The following is a 21,436-nucleotide window of genomic DNA, read 5'->3' as shown; positions in this document are numbered from 1 at the left end:
ATGCATTAAAAAACTTCCTACGTAGCTTTAACAGAAAAAAATGTATAACATCTCTTCAATTCCTCTAAAAACATGTATATCCATCTATTCATGTATGATATTATAATTCAAAACTAAGTATGCATTTATGTCTAAGATAACAACCTATCATCAAAACCTTTTTAGAATTAAACTTACTTATAGTTTAGAACTTACTATCAGTCAAAAAAAAATGAGTGGGCAGCGCTAGCAAGTTTGTGCAGCGTTGATCGAAAAACAAGTATTACACACAGTAGCTTTTTGGGTTGCCAATGCTAAGAAAGTAGATTCTTGGAAATAAAATGTCCGTTCAGTGAGATGGCAACTTCCAGTTATTTCCTTGACACACAAGGTAAAATGAAGATGTTCCTCTACTATTGACATTTGTAATCAATATTTTTATGAATTAAACTTCTGCAACATTTTTCCAGTGGTTCAAAATTAGGATATCTTTCTCGTAACAAGAGTCAATTTGTTACCCTTTCTTGACGTATATGTCCTGCCAAAGGGTGATTTTACTGTCTTAGGTCTAAGTTTGTACATCATCATGCTGTCTTTTGAGAAAAAGGGCAGTGCTAGTGACAAAGAATATGGAAATAAGAAAAGTTTATTAGCTAATTAAACTGCTTTCGCAGCTTACGAGCAAAACTGAAACGATTTACCTCTCTGCTGCGTACAAACAGAACAAATGTCAGTGAAGTCACCAGTGTTGGGTGAAAAGCGATATGATTTGCAAATAAAACAGCTGTCAGTTAACTTAAGTAGAATATCTCTTGCATTTTTGAAACACTTCATGGCAAATTTCTGACAGCTAATAAAAACATGTTTCACTGACCAATCAAATGAACGCAGCTTTTGGCTATTAACATTGATTTCGGTAGCCAAACATGGATTAAATTTTTCTGGAAAGATTATTCTTGATTTAATTCTAGTGGTTCCGCTTGAAGTGACCGTTCAATACAGGTGAAGAACAATTATAGAATTAACAGGCCGTTGGGACTCAGTCAAGGGTAACCGCGACTGCTTTATAGAGGTGACCGCTTAACCATTGCTTTCCCCCCTAACATTATTATGTATATTCCCCATACTGTTCTCTATACATCCCCTAGGGTTCTAACAGGGAGAATTTCCAAAACCATTGAGAGCTGCATCAGTTGCTGATCATTTCCTTTATTCGCATGACTTAAACCGTTTATTCAGGGGAGATATTGATAGGAGAAACTAGAACCTTGTCATTTTAGGGATCAAAAGGTTAACAGAGGAGAAAATACAGCAATTGAGTGGAAAAATTTCGGGGCTTTGACAACCGACTGACCAATTTATGAGAACTGTCAACAAAAGTCTACCGCAGTAAGTCTTATCGTCCCTAATCGTGCCCTCTTTCTCACAAAAATAATTTTAGTGATTTCAACTAGTAATTGAGTGCTGGAAGGACACACCATAGCCTCATAAAGCTGATCTTTTCAGGCCTACTTAGCATTTGATAACTTTATTGAAAGCAAACATGATTTATCATCATTTACGTGGAAACTGAAAACAATGAATGGGTCAAGAATTCATAACACGTCACAATTTTGTGACTATGGTAAGGCCCGATCCAACTGGTAAGATGTTAACCAGAGCTCGAGGATCCTTAACTATTTTCTTGTTCAACGCGTGCATGTGGACAGCTATCCTTTTGTATATTGACGGAAGGTGGTACTTGTATAACTCAATTGAATCTCTCTGATAGTCGAGTGGTTCAACCTCTGATGTTTTGCCATCCTTGTTGATCTTTGGGTCACAAACATAGCCTTCCCATAGCGTCTAAATGAAAGATAAAACATTACGAATTACACCATATAAATAATGTGGTTGTTTATCGCGTTAAAATGCAATAATCATCGTTTGTCTCTCAATAAAATTATTTCCGATATGGATCGTCACATTTTAACTCCTTGCTGCTACTGCTTGTGGAGATGGGTGGACCGGTTACGCATTGTTCTCCGTTGTGATTGGTTAGGTTTCAACAGCTTTCATCGGCACATATATCGTTCTTTGCAATAAAAATTATGGTGATAAGATAGTTCAGTGAATATATGATCTTTTTCACCCACTGCACTTAAAACTATACGATTTGCACTAAGCAACTCCAGCACTTCTTTTTATGGAGCGTTTTCACAAATCGATTTTCTTCTTAAATTCTCTTTCCCAGAATGCTCCCTTAAGACAACTTCAAATACGTTTATCTATTGTTTTATAATTCATCTTGCACGGTTGAAAAGCATTTGCGTTCAGCTTTAGTGATAGTGGAAAAATTAAGGCCAGCACAGAACTTATCACGGCTCCAAATTCAGGTTATGAGCTTGTCGAAACTTGTATACAACATACAGGTGAGTCATTCTTACATCGTCCAATAGAATAATTCCTCCTTTGCGTACAAGCTGCATGCATTTATCATAATACACAGGATAGTTCCACTTATCTGCGTCAATGTAAACCATGTCAAAAGTTCCAATTTCTCCATTAACAAGCAATTCATCTAAAAGAAAAGCAATAGAAGGAAAAGTATAGACGAAGGAAAGAGTGAAAAAGTGAAAGTCGATTTGAGGCGAATGTTAAACCTTCCCTCAGTGTCTAACACTCTGACTTTATAAGCTTGAATTTATTTATTACATAATTAGTAATAATAATAATAATAATAATGATAATAATAGTAATAATGGGGATTTAGCTGCGAACATTCTACGAGGTGGCTCTTCTTGTCCACTGAATCATAGTCGATATGGAACTTAGAGTGCAAAAACGGAGGACCTGGAGAGGAAACCCTCGGAGCAAGGACGAGAACCAACAATAACACTCGACCCACTTGTAACACTTGGTGCAAGAATGTTACCCGAGCCACAGCGATAACAGGTGAGCGCCCTCACCACTGCGCCATCCTCACTTCCCCGCTCTGCGCCATTCCTACTCTCCATCCCCGATAGTAAGTGGCTTGCGACCTACATGATGATCTTTTAAAGCTAGCTAAGATAACTATCCTCAATGCGTCACTTACACTGTTGACGTAGTTTGTAACTTACCGAGAGCCTGGGCTGCGTCCTTTATTATAGACCTAATTTTGTGGCTTACCCCAGCCTGTAAAATGGCAGTGAAATATTATTTAATCAAATGAACCGTCATAATAATGACAAAATCCTCGAATCTTATTGGCTTATTACTATCGCTAACATTATTTGCATGCTTTCGCCAGTACTTTTATAAAGTATGAAAAAAGCAAAACAAAACAAAATAAAACAAAGCAGACGATCTTGCCTTTTCCCAGATTGGGCGTCCTGTGGAGACCCAGTCCTCCTTGAAATCTATTGTTACCATTTGACCGTCTTCGGGTAAAACAAGTGCAATACTAAGTGAAGTTGTGCCAGCGAACGTCCCTGCGTGTGAAAATGATACAGTCCACTATTCCTAAGCACTGGCTTGACTTATGTTAGTCTGTTCACGCAAACGGAGCGAAAAGTAAACGGTACGATAGTAGCGCTAGTAGACCTAGGCAAAGAGATTATAATTTGGTTCCACCCATTCCTCCCTCGTTTTTTTCCTAACCCCGCTACTATAGTATCGTTCACTGCCGCACTTCGTTCTACTAACTGGGACAAGCTAGACTAAATTAAATAGCTCTCCTATATTACTCAAAAATGTGATTCCACAGCTTATATCAATGGCTGCTTTTACTTTATCAACACACTTGGAGAGGACAAAAGTGAGCTGGTGACGCCAGTCTCATTCTTGTCTTCAATCGTCTATTTATAGGATCTCTAATAAAATGTTCTGTTACTCTCGGATTTTATCCGCTCTTTCATTTTTCTTTCATTCCATTGATGTCACGAACAGCGTGCATTTCAGCGTTTCGAAGTGGAAATCAGACAAATTTTAGAAAGACATTAAAAGTGCTACAGCTCCGAAGAAATGAAAGATGAAAACATATTTCGTCCACAAGAAATCAGTGAATTGTCAAAAATTTGCAGCAAGGATTCAGAGTTAAGGTTTGCTCTCACATAATGTAGAAGCAACCCTTTAACCTGTACTTCTTTTTAAATTAAAACTTTCTTCAGCTTTGAGGATAATTTAAAGTGATATTTTTTTGTTTATTTCAATTTTAAACGCAACATACCCACTTCGAGAACCTTTCTTGCTCCGATCGCTTTTGCCAACTGAGTTATGAAGCTTGTTTGGTCGGCCTCTGTCGCCTTAGGTGAAAATTCCTCCAGCTTCTCGCAAATTACCTTAAAACAAACAAACGATGGTTTTGGGGAGTGGCAAATCGCTGGACATGTGGACGTGAATTATGCCGAATGTAACATTTATTATTGGTCACCTCGAGTCGTGTTTGATTTGAACAGAATCAGGCCAATTTTGAGCATGTAACCCTGCTTTTGCATAGAAGGCGGAATCTGTTCTTGGTCAATAAAATTCTAAGTAAATCGTGAGGTCACAAAATTGAAACCGGCAGATAATTCACTTTTCATGAGTAACTTAGAGTTACCTTCACGCATTATGTTGAAAATCGGTTTTACTCCAGTTTTGAAGGTTTGAGATTCGATCGAACTTCCCGCAAAATTCTTGAGTTCTTTTAACCATTAACTCTCTAATATCAGCAGGCATATTCTCCACACTGTTCTCTATACATTTCTTAAGGCGCTGACGAGGAGAATTTGCATACCATTCAAGAGCTTATTCAATTAATTAATTAATTAAATACATTTATATAGCGCCTTCTTCCATTAATTGTCCATGGCGCTTTGCAGTACTCTAAAAACCGTAAAAATTAAAATCCTAAGAATTAAATACACTATAACTACAAGTAAAAACTACTAATCAAATGTACGCTTGATCATTTCATATGTCGTGACCCTAATGTTTGATTCAGATGTGATATTGTAAGGAGAAATTAGATGCTGGTCACTCTGAGTTTAAGGAGTTAGAGGTTGCGTTACTGTGACGAGTGCGATTCTGCCAAAGCTCGCTAATTTATTCAAGCCCTCACTGTGTTACTGCAGAGCCACATAGCGCAATTTATTTTCCTACATTTTCTGATGTCTCCGAGAAAAAGAACTTCAATGAATTTTGTTAAGTGCGCGATGTCTACAAAATATGGAAATGACATGAAAATCGAGCCTCAACATGAGCGGTTGCCGAAAATTCCTAGGGTATTCATCCAGGTACAAGATTATGACACCTTCCTGATTCACTTTTTCCTACGGTTTTGAGGTGTCTAACAGACCCCAATGCGCCCCTCCTTTAAAGTGCCCATGACACGAAATTTTTTTTTTGCGTAAATATTTAGCTTATCATACGTACAAACCAACTCCGATAGAAGAAAAATTTCAAAAAGCCCAAAATACGGTTTTTTCGGGTCCTAAAGTGCTCTTATTTTGTCTTAAAAGTGTCTCGTGGACTGGAAACAAATTAGCGGGTGATGACGTAGAAAACTGTGAAAACTCTGAAAACTCTCAATTGACACTCGCAAATCTCTCACATGTCTTGTAATTTTGTATCAATCAGCGTTGAAATACTCTTGAAATTATGGCCGATAACGATGTAAACCTACCTTCAGCAAGCTCTACCGAGAGTTGTGATACATCATACTCAAGAGAGATGAAAAATTTCTTTAGAGTAATCTGATTCAAGTTAACCTCATCGCCATATGACCCATTTTGCCCAATGGGTGAATGAATATTTCGTATGAATCGACTTTCACTCAGCACTTGGATTCGCCACCATCTAATTCAATAAAACTTGTGTTTCTTTATTTATCTCGTTGCAGTGCTGTTATCACAATGACATTGCTACTGTTGCTACTTTTAGCTTCTTAAGAGCGGGGAGAATTGATAGCTCGTGGGATGGATTTTCGGGAATCTAGGTTAGGAGAATATACTGCCGTTTCGAGCTTGGGTTTATGCCAATATCCGCCAGAGGTTACGCATTGTTCACGCTACAGGATATCGATCAGCTCAAGAAAGGGTTTGAACTTTATTACAAATGATGTAGTTCTGTCATTAAAATACGATGGAAACTACAATTGGTTTGATTTTCATACGATAAGAAAAGCGCAAATGTAGTCATGTGGAAAGACAAGGAATATAAGTACATCTCTAGCGCGTGGAATAAATAACAATAAGGAGATCACCTTTCTTCGCTTGCGAAATGCCAGCCGAAAAGAATGTCGAACAATCGTGTTCGGAATGGGAACAGGCCCCTTAATCGATATTCTTCTTAGCTGAATTCATTGGTTATCTTCCCCTGAAGATAACCAATCTTCGAAGCCGGTACAGAGCATAAGGCCAATGATATTGAAGAGTAAAATCTCCTTGATGACAACGTTCGAAACGCGTCCATTTTAACCACGCAACTACATCCTTTGGAAAGTAGTGTAAAGAAATACTCGGTATATGTGTATTATTCTTGTAGCTAACACCACTTGGCACTCCAACCAGGAAATACGTTCGTCTTTTCCTCTGGATTTCTCCTCTCTCCACTATAGTTGCCGACGTGTCTTAACAGTTTTCAACCTTACAGCTATGTAATATGATCGTTTTGGCCGCGCGCTTAATGGGGTCACTTTCTGGCCGCCAAATCGTACTTTCAATGCACCAAAAAAAAAGCAAAAAAAAACAAAAAAAAAAAACCTAAACCCTAACCCTAAATCCTAACCCTAAGCAAGGAGAACTCGCCAGGCGCCAAGGTCGATTATTTCTAATTTAAAATATCGCTATCAACCAGAAAATACACAAAAAATTTCGTGTCATAAGCACTTTAACGTTATTTTCTCTTGAGAAAGGCAGTTTATATTCTCTTTAGAAAGTTCAATACTCACCCTCCTCAGTTCAGTGACTGTATGATGCTCTGCAGAGGAGTATTTGGCGACATATTCAAGAAACGTTTTCAATCCAGCAGTCTTCTTATACTCTCTACCAGGCCTTTGAATATAGTCGTCTGCATATCGGCGCGAGCCGTGGAGTTTACCAAGAAGGTAGCCGACGGCAAGCGAGGAGCACACTGCAGCTCCGATAAGGACTGTGTTTCTAGTCATGGCTTCTAATTCTTGGTTACTGTTGTGTAAATAACTTGAAGATAAATACCTTTGCTATGTCGGTGCGAAGTTAGGTCGTGCGTTACTTAAATCTTTACTGCATCAAGTGGAGGACAGAATCATTTCACATATGTCTGAGTCACGCAGTTAGCGTTATGTTTTCCAGAGGCAATTGTTCAATTAATAATAGTGTCTAGACACTTTCCATAATTTATGCAAATGTAGAATGGCCAATGCGGATGTGGAACAAAAGACAGAACAAACTAAAAAACAGACAAGGACTATTATTTACGTTGATTTTGCTTTTCTTTAATCCTTAATTCTTCCAGAAAACTCGCGCGGATGCTCTCTCGCAACAACAGATAAAAAAGATAAAAGTCAGGGGCATGCGCTCTTTCATATATCCTTTGTCTGAAACGTTCCCGCGAACAAAGGAAACACCAATCAGCGGTTATAACCATAAGCAATGTAACCGCGCGAGCCACGTCGAATACTTTGACTAAATGAATACCTTTGTGACAGAATCTTTTAACTTTTGACTTGTAGAATAATCAGCGTTAGTAAATTCTTAGGAAGATGTCTTTCACAACTTTAGAGACAACGAATTTTCCACTGTATGCCGTGAACGTCCTAGACAAAGATCATTTTTTGATCGCCGGTGGTGGAGGGGCGGCGAAGACCGGGGTCCCAAATGCTTTGGTTTGTATTTTCGCTCTTTACTTGTTTACACTGATTTTTACAAATATTTTATAGTTCATGTCGTATTGCTGTGTCTGTTTATTATTTTTTTCTGTGTTTAATCTTCTTTTAAATGGATTCGTCTACATTTCATTCGATAAATTGATTCTACTCCTCGACTCATTGTTCAGAAGAACGTACAGTTCATATGATCGTGGTACTCTTCAAATCAAAGTTTTAACTACAAGCTTTTACAGGTGTCGAGTCTTATTTTTGCGGTGAGCAAGGGCAACGTGGGATGATAGTAGATGTAAACTATTGAGGGAAAATCGTATCTTTTTTGTAGGGAAAATGTATGTATCAAAAGTTCCAAAATAATATAATTATGTTTAAGTTATAATCGAGTTTGCAATTAACGAGGCAAACTAACTTCAACTGCCCATTTACAAGCTTGGTATATTGTACTTGAACTAAGAACCTCTGAATTTTGTACCAAACAGTACTGTGTGCTTTGTATTATTTCAACATTGAACTTATGTTCAATGAGATCAGATTAGGCAACAGCAGAATTTTTATCCTGACAACGTGGTAATCTCTCTCTTTTTTTTAGAATATTTACAAGCTTGGCCAAAACAGTAAAGAACTCAAAGCAACACTAGTCCATAACTTTGAAGCTGGGAGGAGGCCAATTATGAATTGTGCGATTCATCCAACATCAAATGTCATAGCTGTTGGAATGGACAATAAATGTCAGTTACTTGAGATTGATATTAAGGAGGAAGTAAAGAACACTGAAAAAGTGAAAGGAAAAAAAAAGTTATTGTCAAAGAAAAGACACAAGAATTTATTGTCAAAGAATTAGAATCTAAAGTGACAGTTTCAGCAGAGGACAATGATTCAAAAGATGATGATGATGTAGGTTTTCAGAAAGTTGTGCGATTCACAGCAGACGGACAGCACATTATTACTGGAGGATCTGATGGGCATGTTAGGGTTCTGAAGGTAAAAGGGAATTTCCAAATGTTATTTTGAGCTTATGATTCTCCTGAATTGTTGTAATTTTAATTTAATTTGTGGTTGAGGAGTTTTCTTTGTTTGGTGTCAGTTTTGTTTGGTTCTTCAGATTTGACAAATTCAATCCTTTACACGTAAACATCAGGAGGCATATTCTCTATACTGTTCTCTATACATGTCCTAAGGTGCTGACAAGGAGAATTTGTTTAACAAGGAAGAGTTTCTGTACTTGGTGATCATTTCCTTTACTCTCATGACCTTAATGTGTGATTCAGGGGTGATATTGTAAGGAGAAATTAGTTTACACCCTGACATTTGTATCTGCGGTATCTATATGTAAACTGATATAGGCCACTACACTGTAGAAAAAAAAACCCTGTTTTTTCAGTGTAATGTTTTTTGCATTTTTTTTTGGTGTTATTTTATCTCTTTGCTCATTTTGCTTTAGTATCCCTCCTTGGAAAGTATCCATGATATAAAAGCTCACACAACAGATGTTGATGATTTAGATGTACATCCTAATTCACGTCAGGTATGAGCATGCACTATGATAAACTCAATAATCCCCAACACATTGTTCATTTAGCCTGCAAGGAAAATTCAGTTAGTCAAACTTTAAAAATAAAATACTAATCAAAGATAGTCTTAAAATATAAAAGGTCACCTTTGACATGATCCTATATTACTTTAAGAAAGTGAGTGTTAGTGTTTCATTAGAGTTTTTACTGGGAAACAGATGAAAGCACTATGCTGGGGGCAAAGTGCTTTTATTGTTTTTCAAGTGTTTGGGAATCCTGATGAAACATGTGGCACAAGTTTTTTGAAAGAGCTCCTCAAGAGCACCTCAGGAATAAAGAAAATGGAAATGTTCAGGAATTTTTCACACCTTGTCATGAAGAATGTGTCATTGATATTCAAATCAAGAAATGAGTTCATTAGAGTTTGATGCTTTATTAAAGTCAAGAGTTTGAAGAAGAATGAAACTCGTGGATAATGCCTCATTCCAGTGTTTCACCAGGACCTCAAACCACATGCAAATGGCAAAATTGGTATCTCTTGGTTGGACAATTACCTTCTGGAAAATAGAATAAAAACTTTTCATGGCCTTATGTTGATCTATATTACATATTTTTTGTCTTAATGGTACGGATTTATCTCTCACTAATATGATTCTTTATGTGCAACGTCACCTGAAGATGAAAATTAGTATTCTTGCCTGGTAATGTGCATGTAATTGTAAGCTCTATTAAGATATTTGTTTAAGTTTTTTTTAAATTTTATTGTCTATATTCACAGTTTGTAACATGCTCAAGAGACACAACAGCTTATGTGTGGAGGCTGGAAGAAGGCAAAAAACAATTCCAGTTGTATTTTTCTGTTAATAATGAAGATAACTTCTTTAGAATCAGGGCATGCAGGTATGAAAAGTTTAATCTTCTTTTTTGAAATCATTTCTTGAAAATTGTCCATTTTTTTAAGAAGTAAAATTGGAATTGAGAGAACAAGAACAATGTTTTTCATTTAGGAAATAAAAGCACCCATGGTAATGACAATTGATTTAAATATCTAAATTCTTTTATCCTTTTTTGGCAGGTTTTCTAGCAATGAAAGAAAGGAAGTGAGTCTGTTTACAATAAATGTGCCATCCAAGTTCAGTAGAAAGGCTCCAACACCTTCATACTTAGTCAAGTGGGACTGCACAAAATGGCTGCCACAACTGAGTCAGGCTGCTGGTATTGAACCTCTCACACAAATGGCTATCAGGTACAGTTGCCAAAGGTCCAATCTTCCCACCCCTATACATGTATGTAACCTGCGAATTTGTTTTTATTTAAAAAGTTGTACATGTATATGCCATTTGACAGCTACAGTGTATTTTATGGTGGTGTTTTTCCATCCTTAGAGGGAGCAATTTAGCTACAATTGGCCTTTAATTTCATTCATATATTGGTTTGACTTTTTCCTCAGTGGAAATGGGATATTTGTTGGAGTTGGAACAGCAGAAGGTGATATCTCAGTTTACATTGCATGGAATCTGGCTGTAAGTATCATGTGAATTTTAATTAATGAATTAGGTTTTGTTTAACTTGAAGTACAAGACTTATGCACTGAGAAATGGAAAAATTCTTTCAGACAATAGCTTCATTTTGATTCCTTTCCAGCCACAATATTTAGGTATTAAATGTTTTGGGTTAATCTTTAGCCAGAATGATTGCCTTACAGGATGTTTCTTGGGACAACAATGATAAAGGGTAGGAAGGTTGAATCTGATGTGGATGTCTAAAAACCATCAGTCATTGATATACATGTGGAAGGACAATGTCCTGCCTCCGCACTTTAAGACCTCATTAGTTTTGGTTATTTCATTGTATAGTGTAGTGATGGATTTCATGTATCATATGCTTATGTAAATTTCCTTCAGTCAATTGTAGAGGTTCCATGATGAAAGTGTTTGTCATTATTTTCTTAGAAACAATTATATTCTTTCTGTCTGCAGCCCTTGACTACTCTTAAGGGTGTTCACAACATCTTCGTCACAGGACTAACATTCCTTCCCAGTTCTCCACTCATCAATGATCACCTGCGCAACGAGTTTGCATTGCTTAGTATATCTGCTGACAATGCTTGTAAAGTTACTACCCTTAAAAGAAGAGGTAGAAATAAATTGTTTTTACTATTACAATCTAATTGCCTCAGATTAAATCCAATTCACTGAACCTCAAAATAGAATTTAATATAACAGTTAGACAAACTGATGCCATAATGTCATAAAGACTGAGACATACCACCAAGTTAAAACGTAAGATTTAAAAAATGATGATGATAAATAGAATGAAAAAAAGAACATCCTGTTATTTCCTCAAATGCTGATCCTAACTCTAGCCCATTAGCTTGGTCAATTGGTGGTTGTTAAGATATTTTTTGCACTGTATCTGAAACTAAGATACTGCATGTAGTTGCAGTTTTGTTACTTGTTACAAGGGTCTGTGACTTTCTAGGCCAAAGGTATAATTATTAAGACAATGGCTATTCAGGGAAGGCCACCAGAAAAAGTGTTCTTACAGTATGCATAAAAACCAACTACAACAACAACAACAAAATGTATTACTTTAATTACTTCAACCAGATCAGCATTTATATCCCTTAAAAGGAGCACGGATATTATAGGGAAAAACTGAGTTAAGCAACCACATTTCCTTAGTCCATGTCGAGAAAAACATAACAGTTTGATCTTCATTTCTTTTTCAGGCGAATATAGTTACTGGTGGATTCTTGTAGGATTTTTAGTTTTACTTTACTTAACCCTTGTGGTTCTAGCTTATGCAGGCATTGATTTATAGTGAATTGTTTTTGTAATTTAACGAATATTATAGAATGTTACTGAAATATTATTATCTGATGTATTCTTTGGAAGGAATATGATTTTTGAATTTATGACAAGTAGATACTTTAGCTTTGAATTCCACAATGAGTTGTAAATATTTCTTATGATAATAATTTCAATTGCTATTGTTTTTGCCTGTTTTTTCTTGCATTCGGGGTGCCTCTTCATGAGGACTTAAATGCATGCAGTGATCCTCTGCATCTGTTGAGAGGCTTCCATGAACCAAACCAGCATGATTTAACAAACCCAACTAAAAACCTGGTATCTTGCTGTTTCTATATGGAAAGGCTTGAAAATGGCTTGGAGTATTTCGGTGCATGTGTTTTAAAGTATGATCTTCCTCCAGTGAGTTGAGTCTGTGAAAGAAAAGTTAGTTTTGGAGAAGATGTACTTTAGTTGGAAGAACTTAGGTTGGAGTTTGATTACATGCATGAAGATTAAATACTAAGAGTACCCACTGAAATTATTATTTAATTAGTAAACTGTCAATCAACCAATTTTAATTTGTGCAGTGAATATGAAATGGAAGTATTTTAAAGGTCATGTGCGTCATTTGTAGAACTTTACTTTATGAGGGTTAATTTATATTTGACTTTGGTGTATACTATAAAACTCTTCTTCATGGCTGAAGGAAAGGAAAAGACTTAACCTAGTATTTAATTTAAATTATTCTTGTTTAAATTATTGCCTTTTCACCATTTTATTTCGAGAGTCGTACTCAAAGGTATATATCCAAATAATACATAATGGTGGTTGTATAATGTAACTTTTCAGAATTTACAAAATGTCCTTCAGTATATTACCATTTCCGTCTAAAGGAACAATAAAATTGTTTTAGCGTGACGCACGTCATTAGAGAGCATTTGAATTGAATCTCGTTTAAGCAAAACTAAAGTTATCGCAACAGCCAATCAGAGCTGAAGAAAATGTAGAGAGCCAATAAGAACTCAATGTATTAAGGGCGGGAAAACGCGGGTAACCAAATTGTGATTGGGTTTACTTTGAAGTCTGCTTGGTTTACAGGTGAGTGGAGTTTTCTGGACCAATCAGAAAGCGAAGGGAAGTAAAACCATTCAGCACAACCCAGAATTACTTTCGAAACTCCATTAAGAAAATTTTTCTCGTCCTTAGAATATTATGAGAGCATTAGCCGGTGTGAGGCCTTTCATTTAAAAGCTACGGGATTAAGTTCATTTCATTATATTTGAAGTGACATCACACGCTTTCGTTTAGTATTCTAGGGATGAAACGATGTTGTATAACCGTTAAACGCAGCTGAAATCTTCAAGAACATATATTACAATTTCATCGAAAATCCTTGTCATCAACTGGAAGATTTCAGCAGCGCAGATGAGATTAATGGAATAGTTATCGAAACGTGGACTAATCTTTAGCGTCCAAGAAAATCTCACGTCCGTGAAATGTAAAATGCAAAGGAGATACATTTCGATATCTCAGAATGTTTGAAACAGGTTACCAAGTACAAAGGTTATTACAATAACTGTCTTTACAAAGCTTGGCAATTTATGTTCCAGATCGCAGGAAACATTGAACTGCTAGGTAAGAAATTTTGGCGTAGACGAGAAAAGCAGACGTACGAAACAGTGGCTTTGGGTCTGAATGCCAACTTCTCCGATCATTGGCAAATGCGCAATCAGATTGGTAAAAAAAAGCACCTACTGTCGATACCAGCAAGGATCTCATAAGGGACGCAGTTTTTATTTTTTCATATGCCTTTAATCTGTTACCGAAATCTGAGGCAACGTAAAACAAATTGAACTGGTTTAAAATCCAGAAAAAATTTCAACCGTCTCAATACCAAGATCATGGTTTGTTATCTCGTCAGCTTTGCAAAAACCTTTTTTTCTCTTCTTTGTTCTTAAAATGATGTCTACTTATCGCAAATTCTGCGGGGATTAATCTTAAAGAGGCCTGCATATTATAAAGTAATGAAATACTCAAGACTTCCTTCGAGATACGATAACAGTACCCTTATGACCACGTATTCGTGACTCTCTTGTCGACAGATGTGCACGTATTATACAGACATGTTCAAATTTATTTTTGCCCTCAGTATAGAAAATTAAATTGAGTTTTAATTTTAATTGAGCGAAAACATAAACTATATAAGTTGATTTTAATTGTCAATGATATGGAGATTTGCCAACGTTCCCCCTTTGGTTATCCTGATCATTTCCTTGTTTTGAAACACTTAAGATAACACCTCCAATTTCCATTATTATTGAAGAAATCAGTGCCATATATTACATTGCAGTCAGAGATTGTTCCGAAAAAGACTGAACGTTGTTTCCTTTGAGCTTGAACGTCGATGAAACTGCCTTTCTGAAACTCACTATAGAAACATCTACGTGAGTCTGCATCAGTGATGTAATTTTTCTGTAGTTCAACTATTTAAAGTTCATTCAAAGTTTTTAAGTCTTGAGATTCTCACCTTTGAAAGAAACTACTAGGTGATTTAACAAGTCTCTTCTGCCAACCCACCAGTTCCTATTATTTCTGTGATTTTTCCACTGACTAAAACAGGAATTTCAGTTGATCTCTACCAAGTTTTCACAATTACGTCGCAACATTCAAATTAACCGACCATCACTTGTAACACAGGATAAGAGTTAATATTGAAACTCGCTTGTAAACTTGTCTACTACAAGAGAAGTAGGTCAATTCAAAACAACTCTGTCATTTTCTATGCTGACATCAACTTTTTAATTTCTCTTCTAGTCTATTTGTAGTCTTTTTTGGCCCGTCCCGAATTAAGTCGTTCACATACTTCGAACACCGTGCGAAATACGTCAAATAGTTGCGGCCACGATAACTATTCAATAAAAACACCAACTTCTTGCGTATTCTTACTGCTACTTACGTCTTGAATAAGTTATATATTTTTTTGGTTTATGAATTTCAGAACCGCGATATCTAATTTTAGCATCTGTAAGATCTAGTGGGAAAATCCCCTCCTCGGTTGAAGCCACAGTTTTGTGGTTGTTCAATCACAGATGTTATTAGGAAAAGTCCAGGTGCAATCAGACCACGAGAGAACAACTGTTTCGTTGATGACGAAAATTGTCATTTTCTCCAACGCAGGAAAACTTTGCGTCGGGTCTAAAGTGACGACGTTGCCGTATATTGATATTAGTTATTAAGCCATGTTACCTGAATCATTTCCCAACCCCTCCCCGACCCCAAAACAAAAAACAAAACAAAAAAAAATAAAAGAAAAAGGAATTTTGACAATTGCAAAAGTTCACCGCATTGGAACGATAACTGCAAACCGGAGTAATAAAGAAACCCAGATAGCCCCTTAATTTAATTTTTTTAAACTCCATTTGCGCGCCTTCTTTCTGGAATAGTAATGGACAAGGCAATCTGAGTTGTCACGCTCTAAGAAAAATGTGTAATGAAGAGAAGTCCTTAGTCGGAGAAATACGGACAAAAATACTAGTGGTCGGAAATGTATCAACGTAAATAAGACCAATAACTGCAAAGCAAATCGATCGAAAAAAAGTGCGTATGAGTTCCGTGAGGAAAACCTAGGAATTCAACCCAATAAATGCTAGAAATTGAAAAAGTTTACATCGTAGTCTTTCGAGTTATAAGCAACAAGACAAAAGCTGGCTTCAAAATTGCAAATATTTCTTTCAAAACTTACTGTGCATATCATTATTTTGGTGGCAAACTCTAAACTATAATTACACCGATTAAAACATTCCCCTTATAAAACAGTGGGCGTTTTTTGGACGCCTTTGCTAACTTTCTGAAGTAAATACTATGGAGGGAAATAAAACTCAAATTCACAAGCAACATTGGGGACCAGTTGCTCACTAAAACAATGACGACGATTAATGTCGCGTCTGAAGCTTACACAAAGCGCAAATACTTAACTTCAATAATCCTTATACGTTTTCTTACATTATTCTTTGAGTGACAGAAATTTGTCCAAATGTCAATCGTTCTATTTCCCCCATGTTCATAATAAAAGTTAAATTGTTTATATATCCGTATGTAAAACATCATGTTTCTACCAAATTTCGTAAATATTGTATAAAATAAAACCATCACGCGATAATTTTCAATCTTTTGTTTCTGCTCTTTGTAATTCTCAGACTTCTTTAGAATTCGATTGATCACTAAAGGAGTTAAAGAAAACTGAGCAAAAAAGTAGCAATAAATGAACCACGAATTGAGTTTAGACTATCTTCAGACAGGCGGTTGGCCATTAAACTTATTTACCCTTCTTACCGAAAAAAAGAGAGAAGAAACATCCAAATAAAAAAAAAACAGACAGTCAAACAAACAGCATTTTATTCACGATTTTCAATTTTCCCTGATTACAGATTAATGGTTTCTACAAGGAACAGAAAAGATCTTTCCAATTAAGAATAAAAAAGAATGAGTTTTCTTATCGATTGCGATAGCTTTTTTCAGTCCACCATCACATCCAAAACCACCGAAAATCTTTGCCCATCTGGCAAAATCTCCCACGGAATGCGTGGTAGAACAAAGCGTGGCCATCGCTCTTTGAAGGAATCTCGTATTTTTGCTACTAAGATATCCGTACTTAATTAGGATTAAGGAAAGGATTGTGTTTGTACTGAGTTTGGAGTATGAGGGAATACGCATAGTTTGTTTTTGTCAGCTCTGTTATCAAGCGGCGGTGTATCGTTGTGGTTTTTACACTAGCGTAAGAAACTCTGTTACGCACATGTCATATTGCGCGAGATGAAATTGGCTCAAGACATCATCAATTATTGACGCAGTGAAAACGATGATATAAGGACACAGAGGTGAAATGTTGCTTGCTTAAAAGTTCTGGCGCTTTGACCTCCAAATTAAGCGCTAAAAACTTTCTTGGTTTATCATACTTGTTTAAACTTCTTTGAAGTAATTGTTCGGGAGAGTTATCTGCTGGATTACAAATAATTTCGCCGTTGTCAAGTAACATGAAGAACGGAGCATTAGCGCTCTTTTTTTGCATTCTCAGTCTGACCAGAGTGTTTGCCGAAGAACAAACGACTCAACAGAAGAAAACCGTTGCGAAAAGAGACGAAGTCTTTTACAACAATGTTGGTTCGGTAAAAAACTCCTACAGTATTGAAGAAGAGGACAGGAGTTCCAGGTCGGCTGAAAAGGAAGAAAATCAAAACAACAATTCTGAGAACAAGGGCGAATACTTATACTACGGTTCAGTTTACCCGAGGGACTTTGAAGGAAGGGAATACGAATTGAACTATCCCACTTATGAAGAATGGTATGGCCCCTTTGAGCCGCCTGAGGAATACTATCAGAACGTAGACGGAGATTATAAACGTTCACTGTACTCTCGAGGGAAAAGAAGTGCATACTATGGTCCACGAGGGGGGAGGAGTGTCTACCATGGACCCCGAGGAGGAAGATCTGTAGCAACTGGAGCTGGGCCTCGTGGAGGGAGATCGGTTGAGAACGACAGTGGACCCCGTGGGGGTAGATCTGTGGAAAGTAATATTGGACCTCGTGGGGGTAGGTCTGTGGAAAGTAATATTGGACCCCGTGGGGGAAGATCAGTGGAAAGCGACATTGGACCCCGAGGGGGAAGGAGTGTAGAAGATTCCTCTTATTTGTCAAATACAAACGTCGGGCCCCGTGGAGGAAGAAGTACAGATGCCAGTGGACCAAGGGGTGGAAGAAGCGTTGATAAATCAAGTCAGAAATTGGACGCATCGTCAACTGCAGAAACAGGGCCACGAGGCGGACGAGCAGTTTCAGACACAAAAAGCAAAGCGGATGAGGCTAACGGACCCCGTGGAGGACGAGATACCCAGTCTGCAACCAATGACCAGAGGGGTGGTAGAGATGTGGGAGAGAAAGGCCCCAGGGAGGAAAGAGTCAGGTCAGTTGAAAATGATGGCCCGAGGGGAGGTAGATCAGTAGAGTCCGGCCCACGGGGTGGAAGAGCTATTGATAGTGGCCCCAGGGGAGGGAGGGCTATTGAATACGGTCCTCGGGGAGGAAGATCTGTATTTTATGGCCCTCGTGGTGGAAGAGCGATAGAATACGGCCCAAGGGGTGGTAGATCAGTTGATTATGGACCAAGAGGTGGTAGAGCGATCGACTACGGACCCAGGGGTGGAAGAGCTATTGAATATGGACCTCGGGGTGGCAGAGCGATAGAATACGGCCCAAGGGGTGGTAGATCGGTTGACTATGGACCAAGAGGTGGAAGAGCAATCGACTATGGACCCAGGGGGGGAAGAGCTATTGAGTATGGACCTCGAGGTGGTAGAGAAGTCTACTACGGACCCAGAGGAGGAAGGGATATAGATTATGGACCTCGTGGTGGGAGAGAAATTTATTACGGACCCAGAGGTGGAAGAGCCATAGATTTTGGTCCTCGAGGAGGTAGGGCTGTAGATTACGGTCCCAGGGGAGGTAGGACAGTCGAATACGGTCCCCGGGGAGGAAGGGCTGTAGAATATGGTCCTCGTGGTGGTCGTTCGGTAGATTTTGGCCCACGTGGAGGTCGTTCACTTTTATACGATGTCGTTTTTGGTCCAAGAGGGGGGAGATCCTTAGCGTACGAACCACGGGATAGAAGATTCGTAGAATCCGAGGGTCCACGTGGTGGAAGGGACATTGACTTTGAATACGGTCCCCGTGGAGGTAGAGACCTAGAGTATGTAGACGTCAACGGGCCTAGAGGAGGGAGAGCCACTGGAGGAATTGACTTCGGCCCCAGGGGAGGTCGTGACCTAGAATATTCAGAAGAGGAAGGATTCTATGATTTTGGTCCACGAGGTGGACGGGCTGTTTATTTTGAGACGGGGCCACGAGGGGGTAGGAGTGTGGAATTCGAGACAGGACCCCGAGGAGGGCGAGAAGTGGAATATGGACCCCGTGGCGGACAGTACCTTTACAGTGGGCCACGTAACGGGAGGGACATATCTGGACCTCGAGGAGGACGTAGTACCACTGTTGCGGAGAGTTCAAACGGTCCACGTGGAGGACGTGACCTTGAAAATGGGCCTCGCGGAGGCAGAAGTGCCATGGCAGGCCCTCGCGGTGGAAGAGGCATCTTATCAGAAGGATCAATGTGGGCCGCCAGTTCTGGAGAAACTAATGATGGGCCACGGGGAGGGAGAAGCGTTGGCAAAAACACTGCTGACGCATCTGGACCTCGTGGAGGGCGAAGCACTGCTGAGAGCAGCACAGCTGTAAAGCGAGAGGCAACCACTGCAGGGAAAGAGCAAACAGTCGTTAAAGAAAGACAGGAGAGGGACTCCAAGGAAGTAAACGTTGATGTAGAGAAGGTCGATAAGAAGCTAACAAATTCGAGCTGAGCGCAAAGTCGCAACTGATGGTTTTGCTCAGAAATAAGGTAGATGCCACTAAAATAAATTGATGCACCTTAAAAAAAGCATGAGCCCGTACCCATGTATAACCCAAAGTAATTTCACGAGGCAGAAAGTTCGTGTATATAAAGGCCTCAATGGGTAATGGCTTCTATAGTTAACGGCTAAAATTTTGGCCATTTTATCCCTAACGGTTGTTAACCTTCTATTGTGATTAAAATGAAAACATTTTCACGGTCAATTTTTTTTTACGACTAACCGTGATTAAAATTTGTCAATTTTACGCCTGACGGCTAAAATTTTGGCCGTTTTACGGCTAACGGTCAACCCCTTTGAGACCCTCATAAATGGACACCTTGAAATTATTGCTTCTCCATTCATACCTAATTGTAACAGCTTTGCCATAAAAAAATGAAGAAAACAAAAGAAAGGAAAAGCTAAATTGAAATTTATTAGAATATAGCACAAGCCTACAGCATTAGTATATGAACATATCAGTATATTTTTCTTCTAACGACATGTGATACTAGCTCTCAAAAATGTTTAAAAGAATTAATAAGTGAAAATTATGTGAAAATTGTTTGGCTGCCGTGAATATGGACAGAGGTTAATTTTATACGCTAATAAATTCCTATATGGCTTTTTCCCATTTTTATTTGTTTTGGGTTTTTTTGCTATGACAACGTTATTGCAAATAGGTATTCATCAGACAAATACCAAATAGTTGTTAAGAAGTTAACCAAAAACAAACAAACAAACAAACAAAAAACAGCCAGCAGAAGAAACAAGTCGCCAAGTTTTGGCCACAAAAAAATGCATGCAATGGCGGGTCATAATCTTGATGATAAGGTCAGTAGCTTTTCTGGTAATAAAAATCTAGCATATATTTAAGTCAAGTTTAAACATAGAACTTTACATGAGACGTACAAAATTGCAAATTTGCTCGACCGAAAAAGGGTAAAGTTCGACCGTTGGATCAAACGTCAAACATGATTCGTCGAACCAAATTCAGAGCACCCGAAAAAAACCCTTCGATCTGCTGGATTTCAAATTAAGTAATTTACTACTTATTTATTAAGTTTGGTTTATGGAAAAGATCGTGGTTTGTCTTACAATCGATCTTCAGTCACACGCTCTATCCGTCCAAAGCAAACAGTCGATGTCGATTCAAATCAATTGGACGAACTCAACAGATTCAAACGTCAAAGCTAACATTAACTAATTTCTCTCAGTTCAGACGTTTGAAGTCAGCCGTTTGAGGTTTTATTCTTTTATAAATTTCCTAAACCACATTAACGTAATTCTTGTTGTCTAAACCGTTTTTTCTTGACATTGTTTCCATTCAAGATTGGCCTTCTTTGACCCCAATGATGTGCACTGACTGGGAGCGAACAATCACAAGATTTAAAGTTGGAGCCTCATTGAATATTAAAACATAATCTAACGATACGAAAAAGTAAGAAAAAAATGCATTTAAGATGAAAAAGTAGATATACTTTAGCCCATCATTTGCTGTTAAAGTTAAGTTTCTTTACCTCAACGTACTTCACAAACAAGAAGACAGTGAATATTTTTAATTGGTTAGGAATGGATGTATTGAGGTAAAAGGATAAAATAAAGTTATAGTAATCAAGTGTAGTCATAACCTCGTCCAGTTCTTTCATTGCTTTAGTGAAAGCGAATAAATGAACGGGTCATGTTAGTAAGTGAATTATTTAATTGAGAGACCGCTGACACAAAACTCAAGTGACTCACTGAAGGACTTACTGAAGGACTCACTGTGCGATTCACTAACTGAATGAATGAGTTAACCCTTTACGCCCTTAAATCAGCATCCATATTCTCCACACTGTTCTCTAAACATTTCCCTAAGGTGCTGACAAGGAGAATTTGCCTGACAATCAAGAGCCTCTTTAGTTGGTGATCAGT

General features: G+C 37.9%; 3 protein-coding genes across 3 annotated transcripts; 2 read left to right on the top strand and 1 right to left on the bottom strand.

Annotated features, from left to right (window-relative positions):
• Positions 1-1,195: 1,195 nt before the first annotated feature.
• On the bottom strand, positions 1,196-7,245 carry LOC131770424 (probable caffeoyl-CoA O-methyltransferase 1). Its single transcript, XM_059086135.2, has 6 exons — positions 6,872-7,245; positions 4,169-4,280; positions 3,313-3,431; positions 3,081-3,135; positions 2,406-2,539; positions 1,196-1,824 (listed from the first exon to the last, which is right to left on the bottom strand). The coding sequence occupies exons 1-6, from the start codon at positions 7,085-7,087 to the stop codon at positions 1,585-1,587; spliced, it is 876 nt and encodes a 291-aa protein (XP_058942118.2). The 5' UTR covers positions 7,088-7,245; the 3' UTR covers positions 1,196-1,584.
• A 326-nt stretch (positions 7,246-7,571) lies between these two features.
• Positions 7,572-13,007, top strand: LOC131770406 (guanine nucleotide-exchange factor SEC12-like). The gene is given in 9 exon segments (XM_059086112.2): positions 7,572-7,786; positions 8,376-8,580; positions 8,583-8,767; positions 9,228-9,311; positions 10,076-10,197; positions 10,373-10,543; positions 10,748-10,820; positions 11,277-11,433; positions 12,029-13,007. Coding segments are annotated over 9 exon segments (1,212 nt in total). The 5' UTR covers positions 7,572-7,663; the 3' UTR covers positions 12,121-13,007.
• A 3,957-nt stretch (positions 13,008-16,964) lies between these two features.
• Positions 16,965-21,152, top strand: LOC131770417 (eukaryotic translation initiation factor 3 subunit A-like). Its single transcript, XM_059086127.2, has 2 exons — positions 16,965-19,533; positions 20,855-21,152. Exon 1 carries the CDS (start codon positions 17,123-17,125, stop codon positions 19,493-19,495), a length of 2,373 nt encoding a protein of 790 aa, XP_058942110.2. The 5' UTR covers positions 16,965-17,122; the 3' UTR covers positions 19,496-19,533; positions 20,855-21,152.
• The last annotated feature ends 284 nt before the right edge of the window (positions 21,153-21,436 follow it).

This window comes from Pocillopora verrucosa, chromosome 2 (assembly GCF_036669915.1).
Source record: "Pocillopora verrucosa isolate sample1 chromosome 2, ASM3666991v2, whole genome shotgun sequence".
Taxonomy (NCBI): domain Eukaryota; kingdom Metazoa; phylum Cnidaria; class Anthozoa; order Scleractinia; family Pocilloporidae; genus Pocillopora; species Pocillopora verrucosa.
The sequence above is the reverse complement of the archived record's forward strand: the minus strand, read 5'-3'. Positions and strand labels throughout refer to the sequence as shown.